Source organism: Hyaena hyaena, unplaced genomic scaffold, assembly GCF_003009895.1.
Source record: "Hyaena hyaena isolate Hyena2069 unplaced genomic scaffold, ASM300989v1 scaffold_445, whole genome shotgun sequence".
NCBI lineage: Eukaryota > Metazoa > Chordata > Mammalia > Carnivora > Hyaenidae > Hyaena > Hyaena hyaena.
Window position 1 is genome coordinate 1171769 of NW_024081077.1, and position 28000 is coordinate 1199768.

General features: G+C 36.4%; 1 protein-coding gene across 3 annotated transcripts in view; it reads right to left on the bottom strand.

The window, feature by feature from the left end:
* TMEM117 (transmembrane protein 117) overlaps positions 1-28000 on the bottom strand; it is a 487728-nt gene that overhangs the window by 165467 nt on the left and 294261 nt on the right. For all 3 annotated transcript variants that reach the window (XM_039253287.1, XM_039253290.1, XM_039253289.1), the window contains one exon: positions 6730-6827. In XM_039253287.1, the coding sequence (XP_039109218.1) occupies positions 6730-6827 (98 nt within the window). The remainder of the gene's footprint in view (positions 1-6729; positions 6828-28000) is intronic.

Below are 28000 nucleotides of genomic sequence, written 5' to 3' on the forward strand. Positions count from 1 at the left end.
CACCACAAGTGTAGCTACTATTTGTTACCATACGATGCTGTTGCAATACCATTCACTATATTCCGTAAGCTACTATCTCAAACTGAACGTCTGGGCTTAATAATTATGCACTTCCCACCCTCCACAAGACCTATCCCTCCACCACAATGTCCTAATCTCAGTGAATAGTATCACCATCTGTTCAGTTGTTCAAACCTAAACACTCAATGCTACCCTTGAACTTGCTTTTTGCCTCACTCCCATAACCAGTCACCATGTTTCCTCCCATCTGATCCCTGCTTATCCTGAGATGGCACCAAAGTTCTAGTTCCTTTACAAAACAATCCCTGGAAACTCTCTTAGCACCACATCACGAAACCCACACCCAAGGCTGGCATTGCCTGACCCTCACAGCCTGTATTTCTCATCAGACAAAAAATTATGCTATCGAGAGTCATCATCTCTTTCAAATTTGTGTTCTCAGCACCATGGAGAGCACCTGATGCCAAGTAACAACAATCATTAAGAGCAATCATAATACCCGTTAAAACAAAATAATAACTAATACACAATAGTAAGTAGCAAAGCCAGGGCTGAAAGCCACACAGCAAGCTCCAGAGTATATGATTCTAGCCACTATTTTACCTTGCATTCAGCACTTAATAAGTAGTTACTTGAATAGTTAATAAAAACAGGCTTGCTCTTAATTCAGCAAAATTAAGTCTGGGAGGTCATGGGATTGTGTTAATGCGCAGGTATAAATATATGCCTGGGAGTTACAGCTATTGTGCATAAACTCATAATTTACTTTGTACATGAAAATCTCCAAATAATATGACACTAATGTAACAAGACAGTAATGTAGCATCAATCATCTTTTTATCCAGAAGTAGAAAATTTACACCTAGGGTCACCTGGATGACTCAGTGGTTAAGCCTCCAACTTTAGCTCAGGTCATGATCTCATTGTCCTTGAGTTCGAGCGCTGCATCAGGCTCTGTGCTGTCAGCTCAGAGCCTAGAGCTTGCTTCAGATACTGTGTCTCCCTCTCTCTCTGCCCCTTCCCTGTGCATGCTTGTGTTCTCTCTCTCTCTCTCTCTCTCTTTCTCTCTCTCTCAAATAAAGATTAAAAAAAGAAAAGAAAAGAAAATTTACACCTAGCAAGATAACCAGTTGAAGTATATCCTTGGATTTCTCTGTTTAGAAGCAGCCAGACTTAAATGGAGCCTGTTAACTTTGTGCAATGTTTAAAATTAAGGTGACTGATTCAATAGGTAGAGTTACTCGATTTGGGCTAGAAATGTTCTGCTTTTCCTCAGCTCCAGAGGCAGTTTGTAATTAAAGACAGGTGATTGCTTAACAAGATATGTTGAGATGGAAGGAAAGCTGAAGGCCAGAAGACAAAATTCATCCAGAAAAAAAGATACAGATGAATTTATTTGAAAACTGAGGCAAACAGTTTTGCATACTATAGGTGCCCCAGAACTCTTCATGAATTTTTGTCCAATGTAAAATTTTCCTGATAATTATGATGGTATTATATATAGAACATATTAAATTATAATTAGTATCCTCTCTATTATAAACCGATAAAGTGTAATACTTTTCTAGTTAAACATGCAGCGTCATAGGATCTTTAAGTTTGATGAAAATTTAGAAGTGATTTCCTTTTTGTCTCAAGGAATGTGAAAATCCTTCTATTGCATCCCTGATAGATTAGCCTTTCCCAGAATATTTCTACTGACTGGAAACCCAGCATTTCATCAGGCAAGCTCACTCAGCATTGAGAGGCTCACATTATTAGGAACATGAATCTAAATCTGCTTCCATGTGACTTACATTCATTAGCCTGTATGTCAGTCTGCTTGGCCTACTGTAACAGAATACCACAGCCTGGCTGGCTTGTAAACAACAAAAATACACTTCTCACAATTTCAAAGGCTGGGAAGTTTAAGATCAAGGCACCAGCATTTGGTGAAGGTCCATTCCTGGTTCACAGCTGGTGCCTTCTCACTGGAGGAGAAGGTTAGGGATCTCCCTGGAACCTTTTTTAAATTTAATTAATTAATTTTAGAGAGAAAGAAGTATGTGTGTGTGTGTGCATGAAGGTGGGAGGGGGAAAGGGAGAGAGAGAGGGAAGGAGGAAGGGAGAGAGAGAATCTTAAGCAGGCTCCATGCTCAGCATAGAGCCCTACAGGAGGGCTCAATCCCATGACCCTGGGATCATGACCTGAGCAGAAACAAAGAGTTGGACACTCAATCAACTGAGCCACCCAGGTGCACCTGGGGAGTCTTTTTTATAAAGGCACTAATCCCATTCCTAAGGATTCTAAGCTCATTACCCACATACCTTATGAAGGCCTCACTTTCTAACACCATCTCATAGGGCATTAAGATTTCAAAATATGAATTTTGGAGGGACACAAACACTCAGACTATAGTAGTCCCTATTCTGCCCTCTGGAGCAAAGCAAACAGAATTACTCACTCTTCAATATTTTAATTTTACAATAGAAAATAGCATTATAGAGCTGAAAACACAGAATAACAAAGCACATCCCCTTAAAGAAAAGAAACTCAAAGTCATACGGGGCATACATATAATCACGTTATTAGGGAGCTATTACCAAACTGCATGGACTGACATTTCCCCTGATTCTTAGGTCTTTTCATTATTTTATTATATTTTATTGTTATTTATTGTTATGTTACTCTCTCAGACCATGTATATTAAGATAATGATAATTTCTTGGTTAGCGCTTGTCTGGTGAAAGTTAAACAATTTTCTTAGACTTTACTAATGACCATGATATTCAAAAGAGGAAAAATAGCAGGAGCTACATTTGTTTCCCAGTTAAGAATTAAGATAATCATGATCAAGAGATATCTACCCAAACCATTATAGCACTGGGTAAAGTAGTTTTTCAAATATAAAGATACTAGTCACCCAAAAAATAAAAATAAAAGATAATCTTCTCTACGCATCAGAATGGAATGGAAGTGAACAGTTGTACACCAGTGCACACAGCAACACATTACTAACATTCTGGTTTCCAAGTTCTCCTGGAGCATCTAAGTAATCGCAGACCAGTTTTTGCCAAATGCATTGCCACTATAACACCTGTATTACCATTTTTCCAGCCTCAAACAGCAGGGTTTTTTGTTTTTTTTTTCTTTTTTGCCATTTGGAGTCTAGTCCTTAAGACCAAAATTTCAGCCTTCCGTTACAGCAACACTTTGCTTCTTGGATCAATTTCTGTATTCAGCAAGATGCAGTTTCAATCTCTACAACTCCGGGGCTTAACATCTGCAAAGGATTATTTCCGTCTCACACCACATGACCACTGTGTTAAGAATGCTTGGTTTACGCTGGTCATTCAGGGAAGCTGAATGACGAAGGCTCCAGCTAGAGGTAAACTTTCAGTTGCTACTGAGAAATGAACTTCCTTCAGTGCTTCTCATTGACAATTAAATGCTTCTACCTAGATGCGACATGTGCCACTTTCACTCACATTTTAATTAGCCAAAGCAAGTCATGTGGTCAGAGGGGGCAGAAAAGTGCAACCCTCTCCTGTGTCTGTTAGTCAAAGAAGTGGAATATTTGTAAAGCCCTAATGAACACCAGATCCCCCAATGCCCCCTTTCACCAATTCCTCTGCTAATTGCAGAAGACTGTCTCTCTTATATTTTTAAATACACTAAGCTTTTAGAAAATATTGTGTCAAGATGTTTCTCATCAAATACAAATTGTGTCACTAGAGAAAAAATAAAATGGGGAAATAGGAGCTAACATAAATATCATATTACTTGATTTTCACATTCTTAAAATTTATTTTTATTAAGGTACAGCTCACACACAATGTTACATTAGTTTCAGGTGTATGTTGTTTTTTTTAAATGTCTATGTTTATGTATACGTTTGCTTCAGATACAAGTGAGTGGAAATGATTTTTTCTTATTCCATCCGGAAAATACAACAGTGTATGGAATTAACCTAGGATTTAAATTCTTAGATCTTGTTCTTTTTAATTATCAAAAGGGATGGGAAAGCAATTTTGGAAAGAAAGTTCTATAAACATTCTTTCCTTTACCCTTTAGTATTTTCAAATACAACGACAATTTAGTCTCGCCCCCAGCATAAAAGCCTGTGGGCTCTAGCAACTCTTGTCTTTGCACAATTACAGAAAGAGACAGGAACCATTTTCCTCAATGTAGAGACTCCATCACTGGAAATCAAGGAAGAACTCAGCCCCACAGTTGCGAAGGAAATAGTGTCTGACAGACATTTGTGAGTTAAATCAGCTACATGTAGGTAAAAGGTGAGTTTACTAGAACAACATCACATGTTGTACTGTTGAAACTGCTGCACATAATCACACTGCAACTTAGGAAGGTTTTCCTTTGCAAAATTTCTCCTCCAGCACAGGATTTCCACACTAATCTCTCTTCCCTTAACTGAGGCAAAAAGCAAAAGAAAATATCTCTTTTTGAGTGAATAACACATAGTGTGTAAATACCATCTTTTGTTTCATTTGAAACCTTGCCAATGACTTTTGTGTTATCTCCTAGCGCTAAAGAAAAAAAACAAATGCCCTTTATGCTTGCTAAATCCCTTTTATCCAAAAAGTGTGAGCAAAATGGAAGATTTCATTGCTTCCCACGTAATTTCCATATTCAACTTTTTGCATCAGATTTTCCAGTTTTACAACCACAAAAACTGTTGACAAGATAATTAACTGTATGGAAATGGATAAAATAGGAAAAAATATTTTTAGAGTGGCATTTAAATTTCCTCCAATTATTTTATGTTCTCCATGATTTGAAATACTACTTTTGAAATACGACAGTAAAAAATCATCTCTCAAATATATTACCTAATAATCAATAAGTTTACAATTTATTGAATTGAACTGAATTGTTCTCTATTTAAGAATAGTATCTATTTGTCAGTGACTAATTATTTTTATAGCATTTAAAATATGATTTGGGTTATCCATTGGGGCTATGTTATCACATTTGTGAAAAATAAACCCATTAGTATAAAAAGGATTGGTAATATATAGACCTGAGTAATAATGTTCAACGAAAACATACTATGATGCTTAAGGAAAAATCCAGTATGGATTCCTCTCTTCTGAAACAGCAAGTGCAATTAGGAGTAGCTAATGACAATCAGAGGGGCCTTGAGCCCTCTGAGTATGCATAGCTCACTTTTGCAAATAATATGCATGTGACCCAAGTAACTGGCCATAGTGAACAATAACCAGCAGCCTGCCTTTGAAGATGCATTAGATAACGGAAAATTTATGTAACCATAGTAAACTAATATTGTCTTAAGATAGTCCATAAAATCTTTTAATATTAGCATCTATCTTCTTTTAAATTATGATTCTTAAAACCTCTGTAGAGAATTCTATAGGATAGAACGACTCCCCAGAATATCACATTCTTATAGAGGACCATTACCTAAAAAAGGATTGAGGGTAATCATTTGGAAATTTACACACTGAGGTATCCTCTATTCTCCTAGAGGTAGTCTACTGTAATGATTAATAACCTGGTCTCTGGAGTCAGAAACCTATGCTTATGATAATAGTGCCTCCGTTATAGGGTTGAATGAGTAAATACATAGAATGTTAAATATTTAGAGCATAGAGCTTGGAGCAAAACATATATTAATAAATATTTTCTGTAATTATTATAGTATATATTATTCAGACAAACTACATAAGGAGCTTTCACACAGGAAAAAAAAATATGAAGGTTAAATGCACCATAAAAACAGTCCACACTGACTCAAAGAGAGAGACAAGGTATAAACATCTACAAAATAATACTCATTTTTACAACACTATTCGAAATCTACCTTTGTTTACCTCTAAGAATTGAGTTCAGAATGCCATATACGTCTACCAGCATTTAATTCTAGTGTTAAAGCACAAAGATGGCTTAGAGTGTTTATTTTGCCCTACAATTTTTATAGCTTGTACATGAAAAGAGGAAATCAACCCCCAGAATTTAATCCAAGAACAAATAACTTTTTTCTTTTCTATCATTTCAAAAGCCAGGTGTGAAGGGTAGAATTTATTAGATACCAGTGATCATCCATTCCAACTTGTCTCTGTGTTAGTGCATACCTTTTCATGTATTAGGTTGAATCTGTAGTTGGCCACTGCCCTTCTTACTGTCTATTCTTATATCTTCTGTTTAAATTTCTTTAAATACATATCAATAGTGTTGACTCTACAAACCACAAACCTCTCTAAGACATGGATGGTTTTTTAACTGCAGCAATTGGTCTGGAAAGCTAAAGGAAATTACATAAACAAGGAATGCCAATGAGCCAGATGTGATTTCTAAAGAGGTTCCCTCTCTGTACAACTTCTTCAAAGCAAAATTATATCCTGTCAAACATACTGGAAATTTAGAATTTACTGGAGACATTTTTATGGCAGATTTCATTGATGAAAATTATAGCTTGTTTTTGCTGAATCAAAAACCTACTTACCTCTGGTAAAATATGTATTACTGTATTAGCAAACGTATCTCTTGCAAATGTGCACATGCAACAATGTGTAAGCAGAAAGTAATTCATAAAATAATTGGGACAATGGTTTTAATCATCTTAATAGAGTACAGTATCCCCTGGAAATGCCTCTCTAAGTAGAATTACTTATATCTAAAAAACTAGATCCAGCTCAATCCTTTATGAATGATGGAAGGCTAAAAATCAATAAATGAAACACTCTTACCAGAATAAAATGATCCTAACCTTTCCTTTCTTCCAGAAAGCTCTTGCAGATTTTCCCCAATCAGGATAGGGTTTGTCCTGAAGCATCATATCAGTGACCTGAAGGCACAAAAGAAACTTATTAAGCACTTTCAGAAATCTTACATTCAGATTTAAATATGTATATAATTTACACTTTATTGAAGATAAAATATGTAAGTGTTTTAACACTAGAATATATACAGAGATATATAGAATATATACAGAGATTTTGCAGTTCATTTGACTTTACAACATGAATGAGCAGACTGAAGGTCGTCTGACATGTCAAGTACTGAGACTATTTTTAAAGACATCAATCAAGATTACCCTCCATAAGAAAGCATCTTTAAGATACTACTAGCCTCTTCACAGAAACAAAGCATATATAATAAATAAAATACCATACTTTTTGTTTGTCTAAATCAGAAACTCCAAAACCCAGGGGCATCTGGGTGGCTTAGTCGGTTAAGCGTCCGACTTTTGCTTAGGTCATGATCTCACGGTTCCTGGGTTCGAGCCCCGCGTTGGGCTCTGTGCTGACTGCCAGCTCAGAGCCTGGAGCCTGTTTCAGTCTGTGACTCCCTCTCTCTCTGACCCTCCCCTGCTCATGCTGTCTCTCTCTCTCCTAGAAATACATAAAACATTAAAAAAATTTAAAAAAAAAAGAAACTCCAAAACCCAAATATTTCTTTGTATGTATAGATTAACTACATCACTAGTCAAAATATTACTTCCCTTGTTTCTGTTTTTTTTTCAATAATATGTGAGGAATGGGACTTGACCCAGTTTTATAGAATATTTTAATAGCCTAGCATTCTCTCGACTCCATGCCATCCACCTGCAGTCCTACCTTCCAAAAATGTTCTACCTCTTTTACTCACCTGCAAATTCTGCACATCTTCTGAGGCCCAGGCAAGTCACATCACCACTGGGAGGCCCTCACCGCCCCCTGCAACTGTAGTTCTGGATCCATCTTTACCATGTCCCCTATTGCTTTCTACTTTCTATTTGAGTTACTGAATGAACAATTGTTCTCCCTCCACTAGGTTTCAAAATCCTTAAAGGAGAAGATTTGTCACTATATCCCTTTGAATAGCTAAGGTTCTTTGATTTAAAGATTTCATATATTTGCCTAAAGAAAAAATAGCAAAATGATTTGCTATAAATGCTTGGTTTTAAAAATGCATTAACAAAATAAATTGCTCATTGGTCACATCCCACATTAATGGTTTCGGGAAATGTGCAAAGTATCATAAATACACAACCTATTATAAAAGCATTTTAAAAAATCTGATCGGATGGGTAATGAATTTCTTTCTTCTAATAAAGGAAAACGTATTTGGTGTATGTGTACACACATACTTTTTCCTTTTTCCACGAAATCTACCTTCCCCTTAAGAGAAGAGGATATTGTTTCATTAACTGGATTTTTAAAAACTTATTTATTTTGAGAGAGAGAAAGAGAACATGAACAGAGGAGGGGCAGAGAGAAAGGGAAAGAGAAACTCCCAGGCAGGCTCCGCGCTATCAGCGTGGAGCCCAGCACAGGGCTTGAACCCACAAATAGCGAAATCATGATCTGAGCTGAAACCAACAGTCAGACACAACCACTGAGCCACCCAGGCGCCCTCATTAACTGGATTTTTATTCAATGACATTCAAGATGAAACAGGGCCAATTCAAAATTAAGAAAAATTATACAAAATAAGATACACCGAACTGAGTAAGGAAGAATTTTCAGCATTCATTAAAAAATAGTTCCTTCTTGCTCTTAAGGTGTAAATATAATATTGTACTCCATGTAACTTCCAACAATGGCCTGACCTGGAATGGGTGAGATTTAACCATTTATGGTGAAAGATTTTGATTTAGTAGGGAGTCCTTCTGGATCAAGGACCCCTTCAATAGTACTAAACTTTCTGTGGAAGGCACACCAATTCTCAAGTCTTGTGTCCATTTTTATTTATTTACACAAAACCTCAAGGTTAAGTAAATAAATACTTAAATAAATATTTCATGTTATACCAGCTTCTTAAAAGATTTAATTAATTCTGTTCAGCAATATTTATCCTGTTCCAGAAAAAGTCTACATGGTAATAAATATTTCCAAGGAACAGAATGATTACTGGGTAGATTTTATTCAATTTTCAATGTTTTCTCCAGGGCACTTTCTGGGAAATACTTATTATATTTTCTACAAGAAGGCAATCTGCTGCTATATGACCAATAATTACAGTAGCATGTTTCATAAAAATGACATTGAAGGATAAAGGATTTTCTCAGGAAAATGGCAAGGCAAAAAAAAAAAAAAAAAAAAAAAAAAACCACACACACACACACACACACGATTTTTCTTTGAACCATACACACACACACACACACACACACACACACACCATTTTTTTTTTTTTTCCTGATGCCAGACAGCTGGTCTTTTTCACCCCCAGCTCCAACTCTTTATTTTAAGTCATATCATCAGATCAATGTCAGGTCACTTGCAGCTAAATTGGCACGAGCAGAGACAGTCATTAAAGGGATGCATTCAATAAAGAAAAAATCCAATTACCTTCCGCATTAGAGAAATCAAATTCATTTCTGGTGTTGGTCAAGGACAGTCATTGTGGGAAAAGATGCAGGAGAGACAGGACTAAAGACCACGCACAAAGACTGCTGTGTAGCATAAATACAAGGCAAAACTTGATGCTTCTCCCAGAGGAAGATTATTAGAATTGAAATTGCAGATCCTTCTTCCTAAGCTGAGAGAAATTTAACTCTCTCAGTCTCATAGCCTTTGTCTTTCTCCCTTTCCTCCCTGTGAGGTCTTGGCACAAAATGTAGAACTTCATTACAGCCTATCATATTATGCCTTGTCGGGTAGTTTGTCTCAGTAAAATACCTACTGTAGGGCATGAGTACTGGTCAACCTGAGCATGAACATGAATGTTGAGATTTCAAAGTCAGTAAGTGATTGTAAAACCAATTTATCTCCACAGGAATCTAAGTCAAAACTTTGCTCCCCTAAGTGGAAGCTGAGCTGATATGACATGGGGGTAAAAATGGCAGCAGAAAGACAGCAGTGACAACAGCAATACCTTATGTTTGCTATAGAGCTTCATAGATGACAAAGCTCCTAGAGGTACTTTTATTAATAACTGTCATAGCAGCCTTATAACATAAGTCGTTATTTTTTGCCTTCCACCAATGGAGAAAGAGGAGTCAGCAAGATGAAATAACCCATCAGGATCCACACGGATTGCACTGTTATGTCTGCCAGGTGTGGAGACAGTCTGCCTGGCTGACTTCTGAGTTTTGTCTCTTACTAGCTTTTAATTTGTAACAAAGTAATGAATCTCTCTAAGCCTCAGCTTCCTATTTGTCATGTATGGACACACAATAGATATTAGCAGGTGTTATAAACTAATACCCAATCATTTTGCTTCACATGACTGTGTTAAATAACTGGATTTAGAGTCAAAGGGCTTGACAATCAGTCTCATTTCTTCCATAAAGACAAGACTATATGATATTGAAGTATTGGAAAATGATAAAGATGGAACATAATGTTAAAATGTTACAGTATAAAATTGCTGTTAAAAAAAAAACACATCACCAACGGTTGCAAAGAATCTAAGGTTTCACAGAAGATTTATATAATAAAACTGAGCACTGATGTGCATCCTGTATCATTCTCCAATTTTGCCAGTTTTCCCTTAGCCTGATTATAAGTTACACACATGCAGGTACTACATACTATATCTCTAGTCTTACCTGATATAGTTTTATGTTAAGCACATGATATTCATGAAAAATACTGATTAGAGATAAAAGATCATAATATAATAATAATAACTGTGGCTACATAGTGCCCCTGTGGAGGTAGCTACTATATAGCAGAGTGTCATTTAAGAGAAATATGTGTTATTCTCTTAATATACAAGCATATACATTAAGGATATTAACGAACAAGCATATACATATAATTTTGCACGCTATTTTGCAAGTTCTTTGTTTTTAACAATATAACTTCAACATCATCATATATCAGTACATATGCAGCTATTTAAATAGTTTCTTCTTAGGCAAGGTTTCAATTGTATAGAGCCCAAGTTAGTCTCTGGAAAATTATTCTAAACCTTTCAGGTTATATATGCAAGAAACGTGATAGAAGTGTTCTTAAATTTTAAGACAACTCTGAAAATTTTCATATAATTGTAAGTAAGTTGTAAAAATTAAAGAAACCAGGGTCCTGAGTGGCTCAGTTGGTTGAGTTTCTAAGTTAGGCCCAGGTCATGATCTCACAGTTCATGAGTTCAAGCTCCACGTCAGCATCTGTGTTGATAGTTCAGAGTCTGGGAAAGCTCAGAGCCTGGAGCCTGCTTCAGACTCTGTGTCTCCCTCTCTCTCTCTCTGCCTCTTTCTCTCTCTCAAAAACAAATAAACATTAAAAAAATAAAAAATAAAAATAAAAATGAAAGAAATCTTTCTAGACATCATTTGTAAAAAATAAATTTAATTTAAAATAAATAATTCATATTTTTTTTCTTCCACCATGCATTTACAATGTGCTCTCCACTGAAATAAAATGTTTTGATTTGGTTCTAATTATTACCTTTATAATTAAAGTTCATTTAACATATGTATTATTTAGATTTTTATTTTCTCCCTAGTATGAGCATTGACAAAGTTATTTAATTTCTGCTTCTTCTCCCTCTGCCTTCTCTCCCTCCATTACCCTATTATACTTACATTATTCTCCCCTATTAACTTTTTGACTCCGAATATCTTATGTCCCTTTTTTATTTATCATTTTAAATGGTATCTCTTTCTCTCATTTATAAAAGATGAGAACATCAGAACACTATTGTTTCTTACATTCTACATCATTTCTGTGGTGTGAGGGTTTGGGAGTACTCCCATATTCTAATTTATAATCAGAAACTATGCATTTCTCTTAACCTTGTTCCTACAATTAAATTGACTCAATGATCTTTTCCAGTACTTCTGCTGGAGTTTTTCCACTAATTCCAAGGCTTGTACTTTGTTCTAAAACACATTCTTCAGGAGCCTAAGTGTCCATCAACGGACGAATGGACCAAGAAGCTGTGGTTTATCTATACGATGGAATACTACATGGCAATGAGAACAGTGAAATCTGGGCATGTGTAGCAACATGGATGGACCTTGAGGGTGTTATGCTGAGTGAAATAAGTCAGGCAGAGAAGGACAAATATCATATGTTTGCACGTATAGGAGGATTAGGAGGAACTTGACGGAGGACCAAGGGGGAGAAGAAGGGGGGAAATGGTGGGGGAAAGGGGGAGAGGCAAACCATGAGAGACTCTTGAATGCTGACAAAAACTGAGGACTGATGGATGTGGGGGGGAGGGGGGATGGGCATGGAGGAGGGCACTTGTGGGGATGAGCACTGAGTGTTATGTGGAAACTAATTTGACAATAAACTATTTGTAAAAAAAAAAAAAACACATTCTTCAGGAAAGGCATGAGAACAATGTAACTTACAAACAACTGTTTCTTTATACTTGACTAATAATTAGGCTGAGTGTAAAATTACTGAATCATTGTGTTGTTGTTGTTGTTGTTTTAGCTTCACATCAAAGGTATGGCTTCACTTTCTTAATACTGCTGAGTGATGCCATGGAGAAGTCTAAGAAAACTCAAACCAGGATTTCTTCCCTATCTTTACAGGTGAATTGGTTTTTATTGCTTAGATGCCTAAAGTATTCATTTTCCTATCTTGAGTGTAATAATTTTCCACGTTTATTGATTGTTGTCTGTCACTTTTCCAGGCACAATTGGCACTTTCAACCTAAGGAGTCAAGTTTTTCTTTACTCTGTTAAGTCTTTTGAGAAACTTAGGTATTATTTTTCTTTTCCATTATTTTAGTTCTGTTGTTTAGTTCTATTGTTAAAAAAAAACAATTCTGCAGACACTGGTGGTCTCTGTCATCTATGTGTATCTTTTCTAACTTTTCATTCCACTCACTCAGTTGTGTCCCTTACCTTGATTTTGGGTAGGTCAATTCATGTTTGTGGAGAGTCCAATTTGACCTTTATTTCTCTAATTTTCTCCCTTTTTCATTTCTTTCCTGACACTACCATCTCATTTCATCTTCTTTTGCCTCACAGTATCTTCTCTGAATTCTCATATCTTTGCTTTGGAAACTTATAAAGACAATGATTTCACTAATTTTTTTTTATTCCACTGTTTTTTTTTAATATTTTAATCACGCTTTTCCTCTGCTTCTTGGTATTTTTCTGGTGAAGCGTTCTTCACCTGCTAGTGGATTTACTTGTTATTTTCTTCCTCCGTTATTCTTAGAGACAAAATTCTCATGCTGGTCCACTGGAAATGATTCCCATCTGAATGACATGATATTTCCTGGCCTAGTATTCTGAAAGAAGTTCATATTGTTTGGGGAGGGGGGAGGGTGGGCCCACTCTCAGTCATCATTCCCCCATCCCTATCACTCCAGACCTCTCGGGGAATGCCACCTACCTTGGAGAACCATCCAAGAGATAAGCCGTCACTATCACCTCTTAGCATGGTCTTGAAATTTAGTTGACAGTCACTACATCTGGCAATCCTCCATCACAGACTGTGCTTCAGAGTTAAAGATACGATTTAGTCTTATTTAAGATACTTAGCATCTCTGATTCTTATATTCCATGTGCTTTTGGTTGGTTGCCAAAATCTTCCTACTTTCAAATGAAAATCTATATTGCTATTTAAAGCAGTTATTAAAAGGCATATTTATGTGACATATACTTTTGGCAATTTTGAGGTCATTTCATCCAAAATGATTACTATGTCTGTGATATTCTTGTCTCTCTTTTTAAATGGTACCTATCAGATGACCTAAATAACATTCAAAATCAGCTTTTAACTAACCTTGTTTTAGACTGTCTTCCCCAAATACTACTTTGTTAAAAATAAAATAATTAAACATAATACAAGATTTTGTAGGGGTTTGAACATAAGGCAGTTTCAGATTTTCTGGGAGAGGAGTTTGAAGTTTTGCTTTATATTCAGCATATGTCATAATATAAAATTTTAATTAGGTTATCTGGCTACCCATATGTATTATATAAGTGAAATGTGGAAAGTAATTAGTCAATGGAAGGCTAAGTATTCTATAAGAGCATTTTGTACGTACATCTCTTAAAGATAATAGTGATAATGGTCTTCCAATTTGATAATGTCAGACATCTCATGAAAATTACAGCAAAATATGCCCTCAGCAACTGATGATTTTCATGGATGTCTGTAACTACTTTTTAAACACTTGGATAAAGGTCCTTGTATAATTGCTTTCATGACCAAGATATTTTTGCTTTTTAGTTGCTTGTCTACTTAAGAAAGTTAATTGAGAGTATCAGTGACACAATACCACCATCACTGCAGTATTCTTTTCCTGACTTTGTTAATACCACTTTTATTTTAATTTGATTGAGGTATATGCCAGAAAAATTACTTAGATAGAATTATAAATCAGTATTATTACTAACCATGAACAGGCAATTAATGTCAAGTTTTCAATATCAAGCAAACCGTATTTTGGCATATGCTTTGAAATTCCCTGGGGTGGTTCTTTCAGGGACAGGGTAGAAAGTTACAAAGTTCTTTGAAGTTGTAAAAGCAGGCTTTATATTTGAGGACTTTTGCTTCCCCAAAATTATGGTTACAAATATATTCATTTACCAATAGCCAAAGCCAATATCAAAATGATTGCATCTTGGAGCATCTGGGTGGCTCAGGTGGTTAAGTGTCTGACTCTTGATTTCAGCTCAGGTCATGATCTCACAGTTGGTGGGTTTGAACCCTGCAATGGCCTGTGTGTTGACAGCACAGAGCTTGCTTGGGATTCTCTCTCTGCCTCTCCTCTGCTTGTGCTCTCTCTCTCTCTCTCTCTCAAAATAAATAAACACTGTTTAAAAAATGAGTGCATCCTTACATACTCAGTCCAAGAGGATAGACTGCTTATCATTACAAAGAACATGAGCACTGACAGAGAGTTATGAGCCACTGGTCACACACCACTGACACAAGGAAATGTCAACACTTAAATTGGAAAGGAGAAAATGGTGAGCAGGGCTCCAATATGTCTTTCAGTTGTTCATTTTACTTCTTTGCTTCTAAGCAGATTAATAAAAAGCCCGTACCTACACTGCATATATATCCCAAATTCCTCCCTAATTATCATAACCATACTGAGGACTCTAACTTCATTTTTTGTTTTTTGTTTTTTTTATTTTTTTTAATTTTCATTGAAGAATGGTTGACATATAATATTATATTAGTTTCAGGTGTACAACATAGTAATTCAACAATTACATACATTATAAAATGCTCTCAACAAAAAGTATAGTTACCTTGTGGCACCACACAAAGTTATTACAATACTAACTATATTCCCTGTGCTGGACTTTTCATCCCTATGCCCTTTTTATAACTAGAAGTTTGTGCTTCTTAATCTCTTCACTTATTTCGCCCACCCACCCCCACTTCCTTCCCCTCTGACACCCTCTAGTTTGTTCTCTATTTATGAAGCTCCATTTTAAAAAAAAATTAACTGTTGACAACTTTTGAGCCTCACTGCCCCCTCTTCCTCTTCCCCACACCTGGGAAAGCTGAGAAGAAAATCCTGGTGCTGGTTACCTTGCAACAGCAGGAAGCTCAAACCATGTGCAAGAACCCTCACCCTGGCTCTACCTCTTATCACCATAAAAACCCCAAGCCAGTCTCTTTACCTGACTCTTTGCAAGCATTTCTGGACCACTTTGAGAGCCACCATGCTCTCCCCAGAAAGTTCACTATATGAGGAGTAAATCTTTCCATATCTTCTTGGTGCAAATATGACATCTTCATTCTTAATATCTAAACAAATTTGGGATGGAAGTGCCATCCTACTTTTTCAGAGCGGTTACACAGTAACAAACCCAACATATAATCATAAATGAAGTTCTTGGTGGTTATTTTTTCCTCATATCTTATTTGGGAGGCTACCTTTCTCTTATGGAATCTTGGCATCTTATAATGCAAATATATTCTATTACCAAACAGCAGTGCCAAAGGCCTGCTGGAAATGAGGAATTGAGAGATTCCTAAAAGACTATGTCAAGGAAACTTCACTGCATTCCCGAAACTGTAGCTCTATGCATCAAAGTCTGATATTATATAAAAACAAAGCCTGATACTATATAAATCCTTCATAGAAAATAGGAAGAAAGTACAAGTTCCCAATTTTAGCAGCTATATCCTGAACATAAAGTGGGATTCTATAAAATGCAAAGATCTAAAGTAGCTGAATTAACACTGCTAATATACTTACCCCCAGAGTACAAGCTCCATGATCACAGGCACTTGTCCATTTTGTTCACACAGTGTCCCTATGATCTAGCATTGTATGTAGTAGACTATAAACTCTCAGTCAACATTTACTGAATGGGTGGATGAATAAAGGATAAATGGATGAGTGAAAGAACAAAAGGGAATCAAGAGGAGCATGGAATACAGAAGAGACCAGTGGGGAAGGCTAGGAAAAATAGCATACTCCAGGAGCTCTTTCCTTGTTCTGCTTCTAAAGCCTCTCTAGCAATTAGTGGTGATGGTGGTGCTAACAGAGACGGTGATGGTAGTAGTGATAGGAGGAGGAGGAGGAGGGGGATGAGGGGTGCATGAATGGTAGAGTATTCCTTTTCCTCCCCATCCCATCCCTTCACTGCCTGGAAAGGTAGGAAAACACAGGGCATGTATAGTTAAAATTCTAAAAAGGAGAAGAGGTGATCTTTGTCAATTTCTAGAAAAATAAAGAGATCGGAGATAATTTCAAGCAAGAGGGATATTAAGCCTAAGATGCATACTTACTCCCATTATGCATGGGCACAATATATCCACATTATTGTAAATATAGATTAAAGAAGGACACATATGAATCACCTATTTTAAACACTGGAAAGTAGTACACTTCCATGTGCCTTATTTTAAGTGTTAATATATTGAACAGCTCTGGGGTAGGATGGTGTATGGTGGCCTCTGGAGTCCGGACAGTGCCCCGCCTCTGAATCCTTATGTGTTGGTACCCTGCATCCCTTGGAGCATAGCATTATTTTCTTATACTCTGCTTTAAGTCGCTCTATGTAAAAATGAATCTGAAAATGCATTTCTTTCACACTAGGGAAATACCGCACTGCATAGGACAATACATGTTGTTTGTCCCCTTTTGCTGACTCTTAATCCCCAACAGACACACCATACCATATACACAGGCATGCATATACAATCAGTCTTACACACCAGCACTTTCTACTGAGGCAAAGAAAGACCCAAGGTCCAACCAGAAAGGATTATGCATCCTCAGTGAGGAACATTAGCTGAGTATACAATTAAGAAAATGGAAACCATGGAGGAACAAACGTTTCCTAAATTACCTAGATACGCCTTGAATGAACTGCTACAAGAAGTATCTGAAAATCACTGCCAAACATCTACCGGTGAACATTAAACCTGGAATGTATTCTACAGCTTTTTGGAAGTACAACCAGGGCTTCATAAAGCATGAATATTAATGCACCTGCTTATTATCTCCAATGATAGCCTGTACTGCTTTTGTGATATATTGCACATTATTGCTGAGTCCCTACTGATTTACAATGAGTCATGGACTGTTTTATTATTAAGTAAGGAAATTGGGCATGTCTCAGAATATAGAGGCATTTGGAAAAAGATACCTGAATCACCTGAATACAGAAATATACACAATCAAAAAGTACCTTCCCAGGCAAAGTCTGCAGAGTTCCAAATAGTGTGCTAACAAATGCAAAACACCTACAACATATCCCAGTACGATTTGCTTTCTACCACTTTGAATTCTAATTTAGAATACATAGAAAGAATGAGATTACTGATTTTGCTGAACAAAAAGCCAGCAGAAAAATATTTACACCACCTTCTGACACACTAGTCTACATGGGTGGCCAAATTACCAAATGACATTAGCCCCATATTACATGGCAGAGCCCTCATTTTTGGTCTGTGGCTTGAAAGAATGAGGAGTTTTCAGCATGCATATGTTCTCCATCTTGTTAACATAAAAATAAGTGATTGTTACTAGAGAAATGAATTCTAAAAATATACCATAAGATGATGGCTTTGTGACAGTATGTATGAATGGAGAACCAACAGGGAAATCTATAAAGGATGTTTTTAGGAATGTGATTAAAAGAACCATTATCCATCAATGAGCCCTTGGAACACAGAACATCTCAAAAGGACACTCAATCTCATTTTAAGGATCCTAGCATTCCAGTTTTCTGAATGAAATGCCTAATACAGTCTGCCTTAGTGATAAAGTCAAAAGATTTGGCTCAGTCTCCCAGTCCCATCATCACTATTAGCCTCCCCTACTGCTTGTATAATACCACTTCTCAAAATGTTTCAGATGATTCTACAACTAACAAATTCAAAGCTATATAGGTCAGTAGAATGAAAAGAAGTTCAACTGGCTTGCCATTCCTACTGTAAGTCCAAGAAAAGGCTGATAGCCATCCATCTAACAGATCACCTTTGTTCCATTTTCAGAATTTGAGAGATTATAAAGTAAGGCGACCAACAAAGTGACATGGGTTATAAGTTTAAGCAAGTGTCATTCTATGTTCTACTCTTGCCTGAAGACAGATATAATTGTAATTTATGCACTGGATGTTTAGGGGACATAATAACAAGCTTAGAAATTTGAAAGCAATAACCTGAATGTGTATCTGTGCAATGAGAAATCCTACTTACCAGCATTTGGTGTCTAAAAATAAAACTTCATATTTTCATTTCAAATACAAGTAAAATAATGGTTTTCGGGCACGCATGGGTCTTAAAAATTAAACTAAGTGTGTTTTAATCGAACTTTTCTGTTGTTTTTGTTAATATATCAGATGTAGCTACATATTCAAGATGTTTTCATTAAAATTAATAAAAATGTTATATATATCAAAGAGTACAGAATGTACATGTAGGGAATAAAGAATAAACATGAATTTTGTTTTTGAATATTTATGTATTTTGAGAGAGAGTGGGGGGGGGACAGAGAGAGAAGGAGACAGAGGATCTCCAACAGGCTCTGCACTGTCAGCACAGAGCCTGAGGAGGGGCTTGATCTCACAAACAGTGAGATCATGACCTAAGCCAAAATCAAGAGTTGAACGCTTAACAGGGTGAGCCACCCAGGTGCCCTAAGAATAAAAATAAATTATAGAGAATGTTCCCATTACCTACTTTGGAAAAAAAAAGTAGAACAAAAGCAAAGGCCTTTAAGGCCTCTGTTATTTGTCCCCCGTCAAATTACCCTGTCTACCTCTACAAGAGGTAACCATAATTCTAAATCCTGTATTTAAAATTCTCATTTCCTTGCTTTTCTTTGTGGTTACATCTGGATGTAGCCATAAGTACAATAAAATATTGATAAGTTTTATATATATATGTATTTATATATATGTATATATGTATTTATATATATAAATATGAGATTGTGTATATATATATATACAAACGTATACGTATATATATATATATATACAATCTTGTATTTATAGTTAAGCAGAATAATATGCTTTTTGCACATTATTTTTCTGAGCTTTATCTAGAGTGAAACATATAGTTATCTCTTTGATCTCTCCATTGCATCTGTATTGATGGTTTTTCATTTTTCTTATGATTGATTTGTCACTTTTATCTTTTACTCTTGATTGATCTTATAAATTTTTATCAGTTTTTTAGGCTTTCCAAATTTTTAAAATATTTTGATCCTCACTATAACAACTTTATTTTTATTATATTAATTTCTGCTATCTTTACTTTCTTCCTTCTGCCTTTTGACTGATTATCCTAGGTTTTTCTCCCCCTAAGTACTTAATGCTGAAGGCTTACCTCAATCATTTTTACTATTTCTTCTTCTTTTTTTTTAATGTTTATTTGAGAGAGAGTACATGGCAGGGAGGGGCAGAGAGAGAGAGAGAGAGAGAGAGAGAATTCCAAGCAGTTCCCACACTGTCAGTGCAGAGCCTGATGCGGGGACAAACACATAAACCATGAGATCACGTCCTGAGCCAAAATCAAGAGTCTGACACTCAACTGACTGAGCCACTCAGATGCCCCTTCCTTCTTTCTTTAATATAAACATGATTTATCAAATATCAAATTCTGTCAATTCATCCTTTATAAAGTTTGAAAGTTTATTACAGGGTATATATAAGTTTAAAATTGTTATACACCTTCCTGGTTAACTAATTCTTCTCATCATAATATATTGATTCTCTTTAACCCTAAAAATGCTTTGCTTTCCCCACCCCATCCATTTTGCTTCATAACAATGTAACTACATCAGTTATATTTTGGATAGTGTTTCCCTGGGGTACGTTTTCATTCTTTTATTTTTAAAATTTCTCTCTTTATGTTTCGGGCATGAGTCCTGAAAACAGCATGTAGCAGGCAGAACCAGAGAAAAATCCTCATTGTTCCTTGCCCTCATGTGATTCTTTCCCTTTTAGATCTGGGTGGAAGCTGCAACTATGACGAGCTATAGTCCCATGATTATGTTTTATGGCAAAACATAATATTATTGAGTAGCCCAGATTTAATCATATGAGCTGTTTAAAAGTAACAGGAGAAATCAGATATATTTGAAGCTTGAGGAAGATTCATTGCAAGGGGTCTCCTCTTCTGAGATGGAAGGAGCCATGTCAGAGGATATAAGAGTGGCCAGGGCAAGGGAACAGGGATCTCAGTCCTACAAACAAAAGGAACTGAATTCTGCCAACAAGCTGAATGAGCTCAAAATGTGTTTTTCTCCAAACCTTCCACATAAGAAGCAGTAAAGGCCAATACCTTGATTTCAGACTTATGAGATACTTTTTTAAAAAATGCTTATTTACGTATTTTGAGAGGGGTGAGGGGCAGAGAGAGAAAGAGGAGAGAGAGCATCCTAAGCAGCCTCTCTGCTGTCAGTGCATAGCCCAATGCAGGGCTTGATCCCATGAACTGCAAGATCATGACCTGAGCCAAATCAATCAACTGAGCCACCCAGGCGCCCCATCAGACTTCAGAGAGCCTAAACAGAGAACCCAGTGCAGCCTACACAGACTTCTGACTTCATAACAGTGAGCTAAATAGTGGGTCTTATTTTAACCTAAGTTTGTGGTAACTTGTTACGAAGCAATAGAAAATTAACACAAAGCATGGAGACAGAATTGCTTTAAAGCTAATCTGTCCATCTGTGTACTCTGAGAGGAAAGTTACAGTAATTGTGCTTACAAAAATAATTTATTTCTACCACTTCATTTTATATCTTCTGTTGCTGAAACTTTTCTTTTTTCTTTCAATATTGTCTTCCTTCATATTGATTTTTTATTTGTGCTTCATTCCTCTCTTCTCTATTGTTCTGGATGCTAAAATCTTCATTTCTATTCACTAGGAAGTTGCCTTAGGAATTTTTCTCTGCATACATAAATTAGTAAAATCTATTCATTCATACCACCACTCTACACCCAAACAGTTCAAAGAACTCAGAGTGACTGAACTCTGATCAACCCTGCCCAACTTATATGCACATTTTCCCAGAATTTTAGTTCGTTTGGCTTTTATTAACACTTTCTTATTTTTAGCAAATATGTCATGAAGGTTACTGTTTCATATACTTAATTTTTGCTTATAGTTAACTAGTTTTGTTCACAAATCCCTCCTTGAATCTCAGATTGCCTTTATATGATCATTTTATTTATTTGTTTGTTTTTATAATGTTGCCTTGAGAAGTTTCCTTAGTGAGGGTTGTTACAGATAAAGCTTCTTTTATTTTTTGGAAAATTACTACTTGGCTCTTGGTATTGCAAAAGAGTTTTCATGGGGTTTATTATTCCAAGATAATTTTCTTTTAGATAGGGAAGGTGTTATTCTCTTGGCCTCCATTGTTACAAGTTAGTTGTTTTGCTCCTGTTACCTTTAAGTTTATTTTTCCTTTGACGATACGTAGATTGGCCCTCATTCATCGAGGTATGACTTCTTTTTTCCTGTTCTGAACTTATTATCCTTTTGGAAGATGAAGATTCATGCATTTCAACAGTTAAGGGAAACTCTAAGCCTTTTTTTCCCTTCAAATATTGCTTCTCTCCCATCTTATTTTCACCCTTCTGGAACTTTGATGAGATTCACCATAGATCTTCTCACTTCTTACCTTCTTTTATGTATTTTCTATTTCTTGCACATCATTCTAGAAAAATGTATTTCAGATTTATTTTAGACTTTACTAATTCTCTTTGTCTAATATGCTCTTCAACCCAACAAAGAGCTCTGCATTATTTATTTCTAAAAGTTTCTTGGGGATCATTTTCAAATGACCCATTCTTTCATTCCTTACTCACATTTTCAACTCCCTCTTTATTTAATTGAATATATTATTTGAAAATACTATTCGATCTTTTGTATGGATAATTTTAAGAACTGAAATCTAAGTAGATCTAATTCTTTCAGTTGTATTTACTGCTATTACTCATGATACTTGTTTCTTGTGTGTTTTGTAATTTTTCATTATGCAGTTATGTTTACTGGCATTTGATTGGTGGAGATGTTTAAGGACTGAGTTGTTAATGTGATCTTCCAGGGAGAATTGATGTTTGGTTTTGTGAGGGGACCTGAAGCAACTTCCAATCTGGAATCACTTTAAAATAAATTCTTGGTGTGGGTTTTTAAAAAAAATCTACAGGTAGTGAGAATTTGGTCCATCTACCCACTTGAGGCAAACATTATAGTTAGAGTTCTCAGAAGGGATTTCATTTTCTCCTCTCTCCAGAACCTAGTACAAGACAGTCAAGTTTCAAAAGTGCTTCCCTATTTGGGGCAATTTTTTTTCAGTCAATATTCTCACTGAGAATGTAGCTTTTCAGGATTCCTGGCTTTATGTTTACTACTTATGACTTGACCACATATCAGATCTGGGGCCTCAGTTTTGCCCCCTTCCTCTCTCACAAGTATATAACAAGAGTTGTAGGTGACTGACTGATGCCCAGATGCCCTCAGGCCTGTCAATGCCCCACTCCCTACTATGGGTTTGAGTCACATTTTATTTTTGGTCTCAGGATATTCTTTACTTTCCTAAAAAAAGATCATGGTTTTAAAATGATTGCTGTTAATGAGAAAGAATCAAATCTGGCCATGTGTAGCAACGTGGATGGACCTTGAGGGTGTTATGCTGAGCGAAATAAGTAGGCAGAGAAAGACAGATACCATATGTTTGCATGTATAGGTGGATTAGGAGGAACTTAACGGAGGACCACGGGAGAGAAGAAGGGGAAAAATAGTAGGGGAGAGGGAGGGAGGCAAACCATGAGAGACTCTTGAATGCTGAGAACAAACTGAGGGCTGATGATGGTGAGGGAGAGGGTAAGGGGGGAGATGGGCATGGAGGAGGGCACTTGTTGGGATGAGCACTGGGTGTTATATGGAAACCAACTTGACAATAAAGTATTTTTTAAAAAATTTTAAAAATAAAAATAAAAAATAAAATGATTGCTGTTTTTATTATCTTTCTGGTTGTTTTTGTTTTTGTTTTTTATTATTTAGCCCCAATGTTTTGTGGTAGGAGGTAGTGTGCTGGTCCTGTTGCTTTTTTGTGATTATCCAGTTTACCATATTCTCAGTAACAGACCAATGTTTTTACACCCTTTCTATCACCCCCATTTTAGCCCTGAATACAACATGATGTGTCAACAAACAATTCAAGTTTCCATCATTATCTCTAGGGAAGCATGATTAATGTCTAAAATAATTAATTCTAGAAGAATAAAGATACTCAATAATTTTCAAACTGTACAGCCAAAAATAAACCCCATAGATTCTCTAGTTTGTTTTTAAATCTGCGCATACAAAAGCTGGTTGCACTTGAGAAATGCTTCCCCTCCCCACACATACCTCATGTCTACTTTTAATCAATGAGAAGCAGAGAAGAGGCTAATAAAAAATTTTACTTCATGGGATGCCTGGGTGGCTCAGTTGGCTAAGTGTCCAACTTCAGCTCCGGTCATGATCTCATGGTCCATGAGTTCAAGCCCTTCATTGAACTCTGTGCTGTCAGAAAGGTACCTTGTTGTTGAACCTAGATGCAGTTAAATGCAGGCTTGCTCAACTCCAAAGTCCACACTATTGGCCAATGTTCTACTATGTGCCTACTTCATTAGTATTAACAATGTTTTATTCCAACTTATAATTTATTATCTGTTTTCCGATTTTGGGGAGAAACACATTTCATTCACTCAGTGCATTCAGCCAATATATCACCACATGAAAATACAATATTTTTGAAGGCACTCCTAGAAACATCAGTTCCTGTGTAGTCATTCTGTGTTAGACAGGTTTGACCATGTTCATTTAACAAATGGTAAAGGAAGCAGACATAGAGAAGTTTCATGACTTGTACAGAGTGATGTAGTGCTACAGCCAAACTAGGTCATGGTATTCTTCATCCTCTTCCTTAATTATACTTGCATTTGGAAAATGACAATTCAATGATAAAAAAAAAAAAAGACTGAAAACACTGGGTATTCAATATGTCCTAAAAGACAACTCACTCAGGACAGTAAGCAAGAGGCCAAGCTTTGGGTGCAGAGGACCTTGGGTGTTGTGTGTGGTCCCCTAGCTCTGCTACCAAAGACCCCACAGCTGGAGAGGAAATGAAGTTGACATGTGAGAACCCTGCACCCTTTTCTCCCAAATCTACTCCCATCGCTGGTCTCCTCTTCTAAAATAATTTGCTTTTTGAGGAAAGTTTAAAAAAATGAGGGTGAGTACTGTGTTTAGGTAGAAACACTTTAGAATCACAATTTAGTGTCAGTCTTACCTCATATATTTATCTTTATGCTTAAAGCTGACTCTAGTTATAAATAAAATGTACATTCTTTGACTCTTATGTTTAGTCATGGGATTTCAAAATGTTTATATATTTTATATGTATTTATCAAATATTTTCCTTTGTAAAGCTTTTTGGCCATGACACACTGATACATTCCTTCACTTATAGAAAAAAATAAAGTTGCTTGTTTAACTCACTTTAAAGCAATGTTCAGGTTACTAAATTACTAAATATTAAGAACTAACTCTGTAGCCTTCCACTAGACTCTGTAATAGTTCATTGACTTGCTTCAGGTTGTTCACCTTATACTTGGGATTGTGAGTCCTGCATTCCTCACAAGACTGTTGTGGGGCCTTGTGATGGTCAATTTTACTGTTTGTTTGGCTCCCCTAAGGGATGCCCAAATAGCTGATGAAACATTATTCATGAATATGTCTGTAGGGTGTTTTCAGAAGAGACTATCATTAAAATTGCCCTTGTATTGTTGGGCATCATGCAATCTGTTGGAGGCCCTGAAAAGAACAAAAAGGGAGAGGAAGGGCACTTTGGGTTTTTTGCTTGATCTTGGATCTTGGATCTCTTGTCCTTGGATATTTGCTTCTGGTCTCAGGTATTTAGACTTGGACTAAACTTATACCACTGATCACTCCCCTCCATTCTCAGCTTTCGCACTTGAACTTAACACCCCTTCTAGTTCTTAGGCTTTCAGATTTGGATTGAAGTATACAGCTTTCCTGACTCTGGCTTGCAGACAGCAGATCATGGGACATCTCAGCTTCCATAATGGTACAAGCTAATTCCAATAATAAGTCTCCTCTTATATCTATCTATATCTATACATCCTATTCGTTCCGTTTCTCTGGCTACAGAGGACCATGGGTGCTATGTGTAGTTCCCTAGCTCTGCTACTGAAGGTCCCACAGCTGGAGAGGAAATGAAATTGACATGTGATCATCCTGCATGCCAGGGGATGCTAACACAGATCTGGGGAAGATACTATTTTAAATAATCCAATATGTAAGGTTATTATTGTATAAAATGAGCATATCAGAGGTCTTGGCTTCATGGAGTTTAGCAACAAGCAGTAGAATATACTCCAATCAATTTTACGTGGAACAGAGGAGAAATGTCATTTGAAGCCATTACTACATGTCTACCATCTCTTTTCTAAAATTTGTTGGGGCTAGATTTGAGATTTAGAATTCTTCATATTCTATGCTTAATGGATAGAATGGATACAATGTTCCCTTAGATGAGGAACATAATAGTACATTATGCAGTATCAGGTAACACCTCCATGGTAAAACATATTCATGCTTCTGTAACAAACACCTGAGTTGTCACACTTTTTGGGATAACTAAAGAGCACAAAGAGCTTTGTGTAAGTTCAGATATGGTTTTGCCAAAAACTGAATGAGGGCAAGGGCATATCTTGCTACTAAATGCATTATAAAATCTTGTGCTTCTGCTGCTGCTTTGGCTTTTTTTTTTTTTTCCAGTTGGGTGGGTGGGGGGTCTTTCAAAGCTTTTGAGATTTTAGAATTGTGGATATGTGGATAAAGAGTTGTAAATCTCAGGAGTGTTTTCTTTTATTTTTTTAACGTTTATTCATTTTTGAGAGAGAGAGAGAGAGTGAGAGTGGGGCAGTGAAAGAGAGGGAAGAGAGTCTGAAGCAAGCTCCAGGCTCCGAGCTGTCAGCACAGACCCCAACATGGGGATCAAACTCATGAAACATGAGATCATGATGTGAGCCAAAGTCAGACACTCAACCCACTGAGCCATCCAGGCATCCCTAAATGAAACAATTATGCCACCTGTTTCCTACTGTATACATTCCTTTCCATAGTAATTAGAAGCTAGCAACAAGCATCAGAATCACCTGAGTAACAGTCCTTTCACACAGGTGCTGAGCCTCACCGCAGAGCACTGGGATCCACACTGTCTGAAGTAAACCCAAGACTTGGTCTTTTTTTCAAAGTCCTACGAATGATTTACTATACACTCCTCACTAATAATCATGATTTGAAGACACAATATTTTTGTTTGATAGTCGTGTGGCTTAAAAGCAAAAGAAAATCAACAAGAACATTTCATGTAAAATTAACTGATTCCCAAATCCAAAGTTGTTTTTTCGAGAATCTTTAAGTTTTCAATGTTACATTTTTAAAGCATTAGGATATCATGAAAGTGGACTGCACATTTTATTAAATTTTTTATTTTCACTAGCCATATTACTTTCCCTAGATGGACACTTCTACAGGTCACACTCTGTGCACAGCTGATGTGGACCACTTTTCAGTCTACAGCTGGTCCTGTTTGTCATCTCTCATTTAATTGAGCGATTTAATCAGCTTTTGGAACCGGCCTATGAACCTTCTGTCGAAAAATCATGCTTGGTTGCTATTCTCTTAAAAACAGGCAACTCCAGAATTTCACACATTTGGAGCCATCTCATCTCTCACATAGTTTCCAAGAATTTACGAGGAATAATTTAAACTCTGGATCTTTACTTATAAAATAAATCTAATTTTTCTAAAATCACTTTCTGCATTCCCATATAGTTATGCAGACGAGTTAATTTTGACAGAACGTCTAGGTTCTTAAGTGTTAAAGAATAGCAGTACATCACTGCTTCTCTTTGCCTATTTAAGGTTTCTGAATCTTCCTTTCACTTGGCACAAAAGACCTTTAAACATTATAAGTTACTGAGAATTCTGTTGTACTGAAAGAACAGCAAGACCACGTTTTTTTTTCTTTCAGTTACAGCATGCTGTCACATCCTTTTGTACATTACAAAGAGGTTAATAAAATTCATGCTCATGATAACATGAGCCTGAGATAAATACTTTTATTTCCCAGACTATACCATTATACAGAAGCAAATCTAACAATCTCTTAGCATCTCCAGTTTATCAAAGCCATTCACACAAATCTTTATTTTTTCACGGTGATAACTAATCCTTTCATAGGGTACAGAGAAATACCATTTTTTGCAATAACATCTGATTGAAAGAAATATTCATGGCAAATAGATATTTGAAATAAATACTAAGAATAAGTCCTTTCCTAATTACAGCAACGAAGTGAACATGAGAGTCATTCACTTGTGTATTCAACAAACACTTATTAAGAATTACCTATGTGCTGAAACGATGCTCAGCATCCCTCCTCATCAGGGAAATACAAATCAAAACCACACTGAGATACCACCTCACGCCAGTCAGAGTGGCTAAAATGAGCAAATCAGAGAACTCTAGATGCTGGCGAGGATGTGGAGAAACGGGCACCCTCCTGCACTGTTGGTGGGAATGTAAACTGGTACAGCCCCTCTGGAAAACAGTGTGG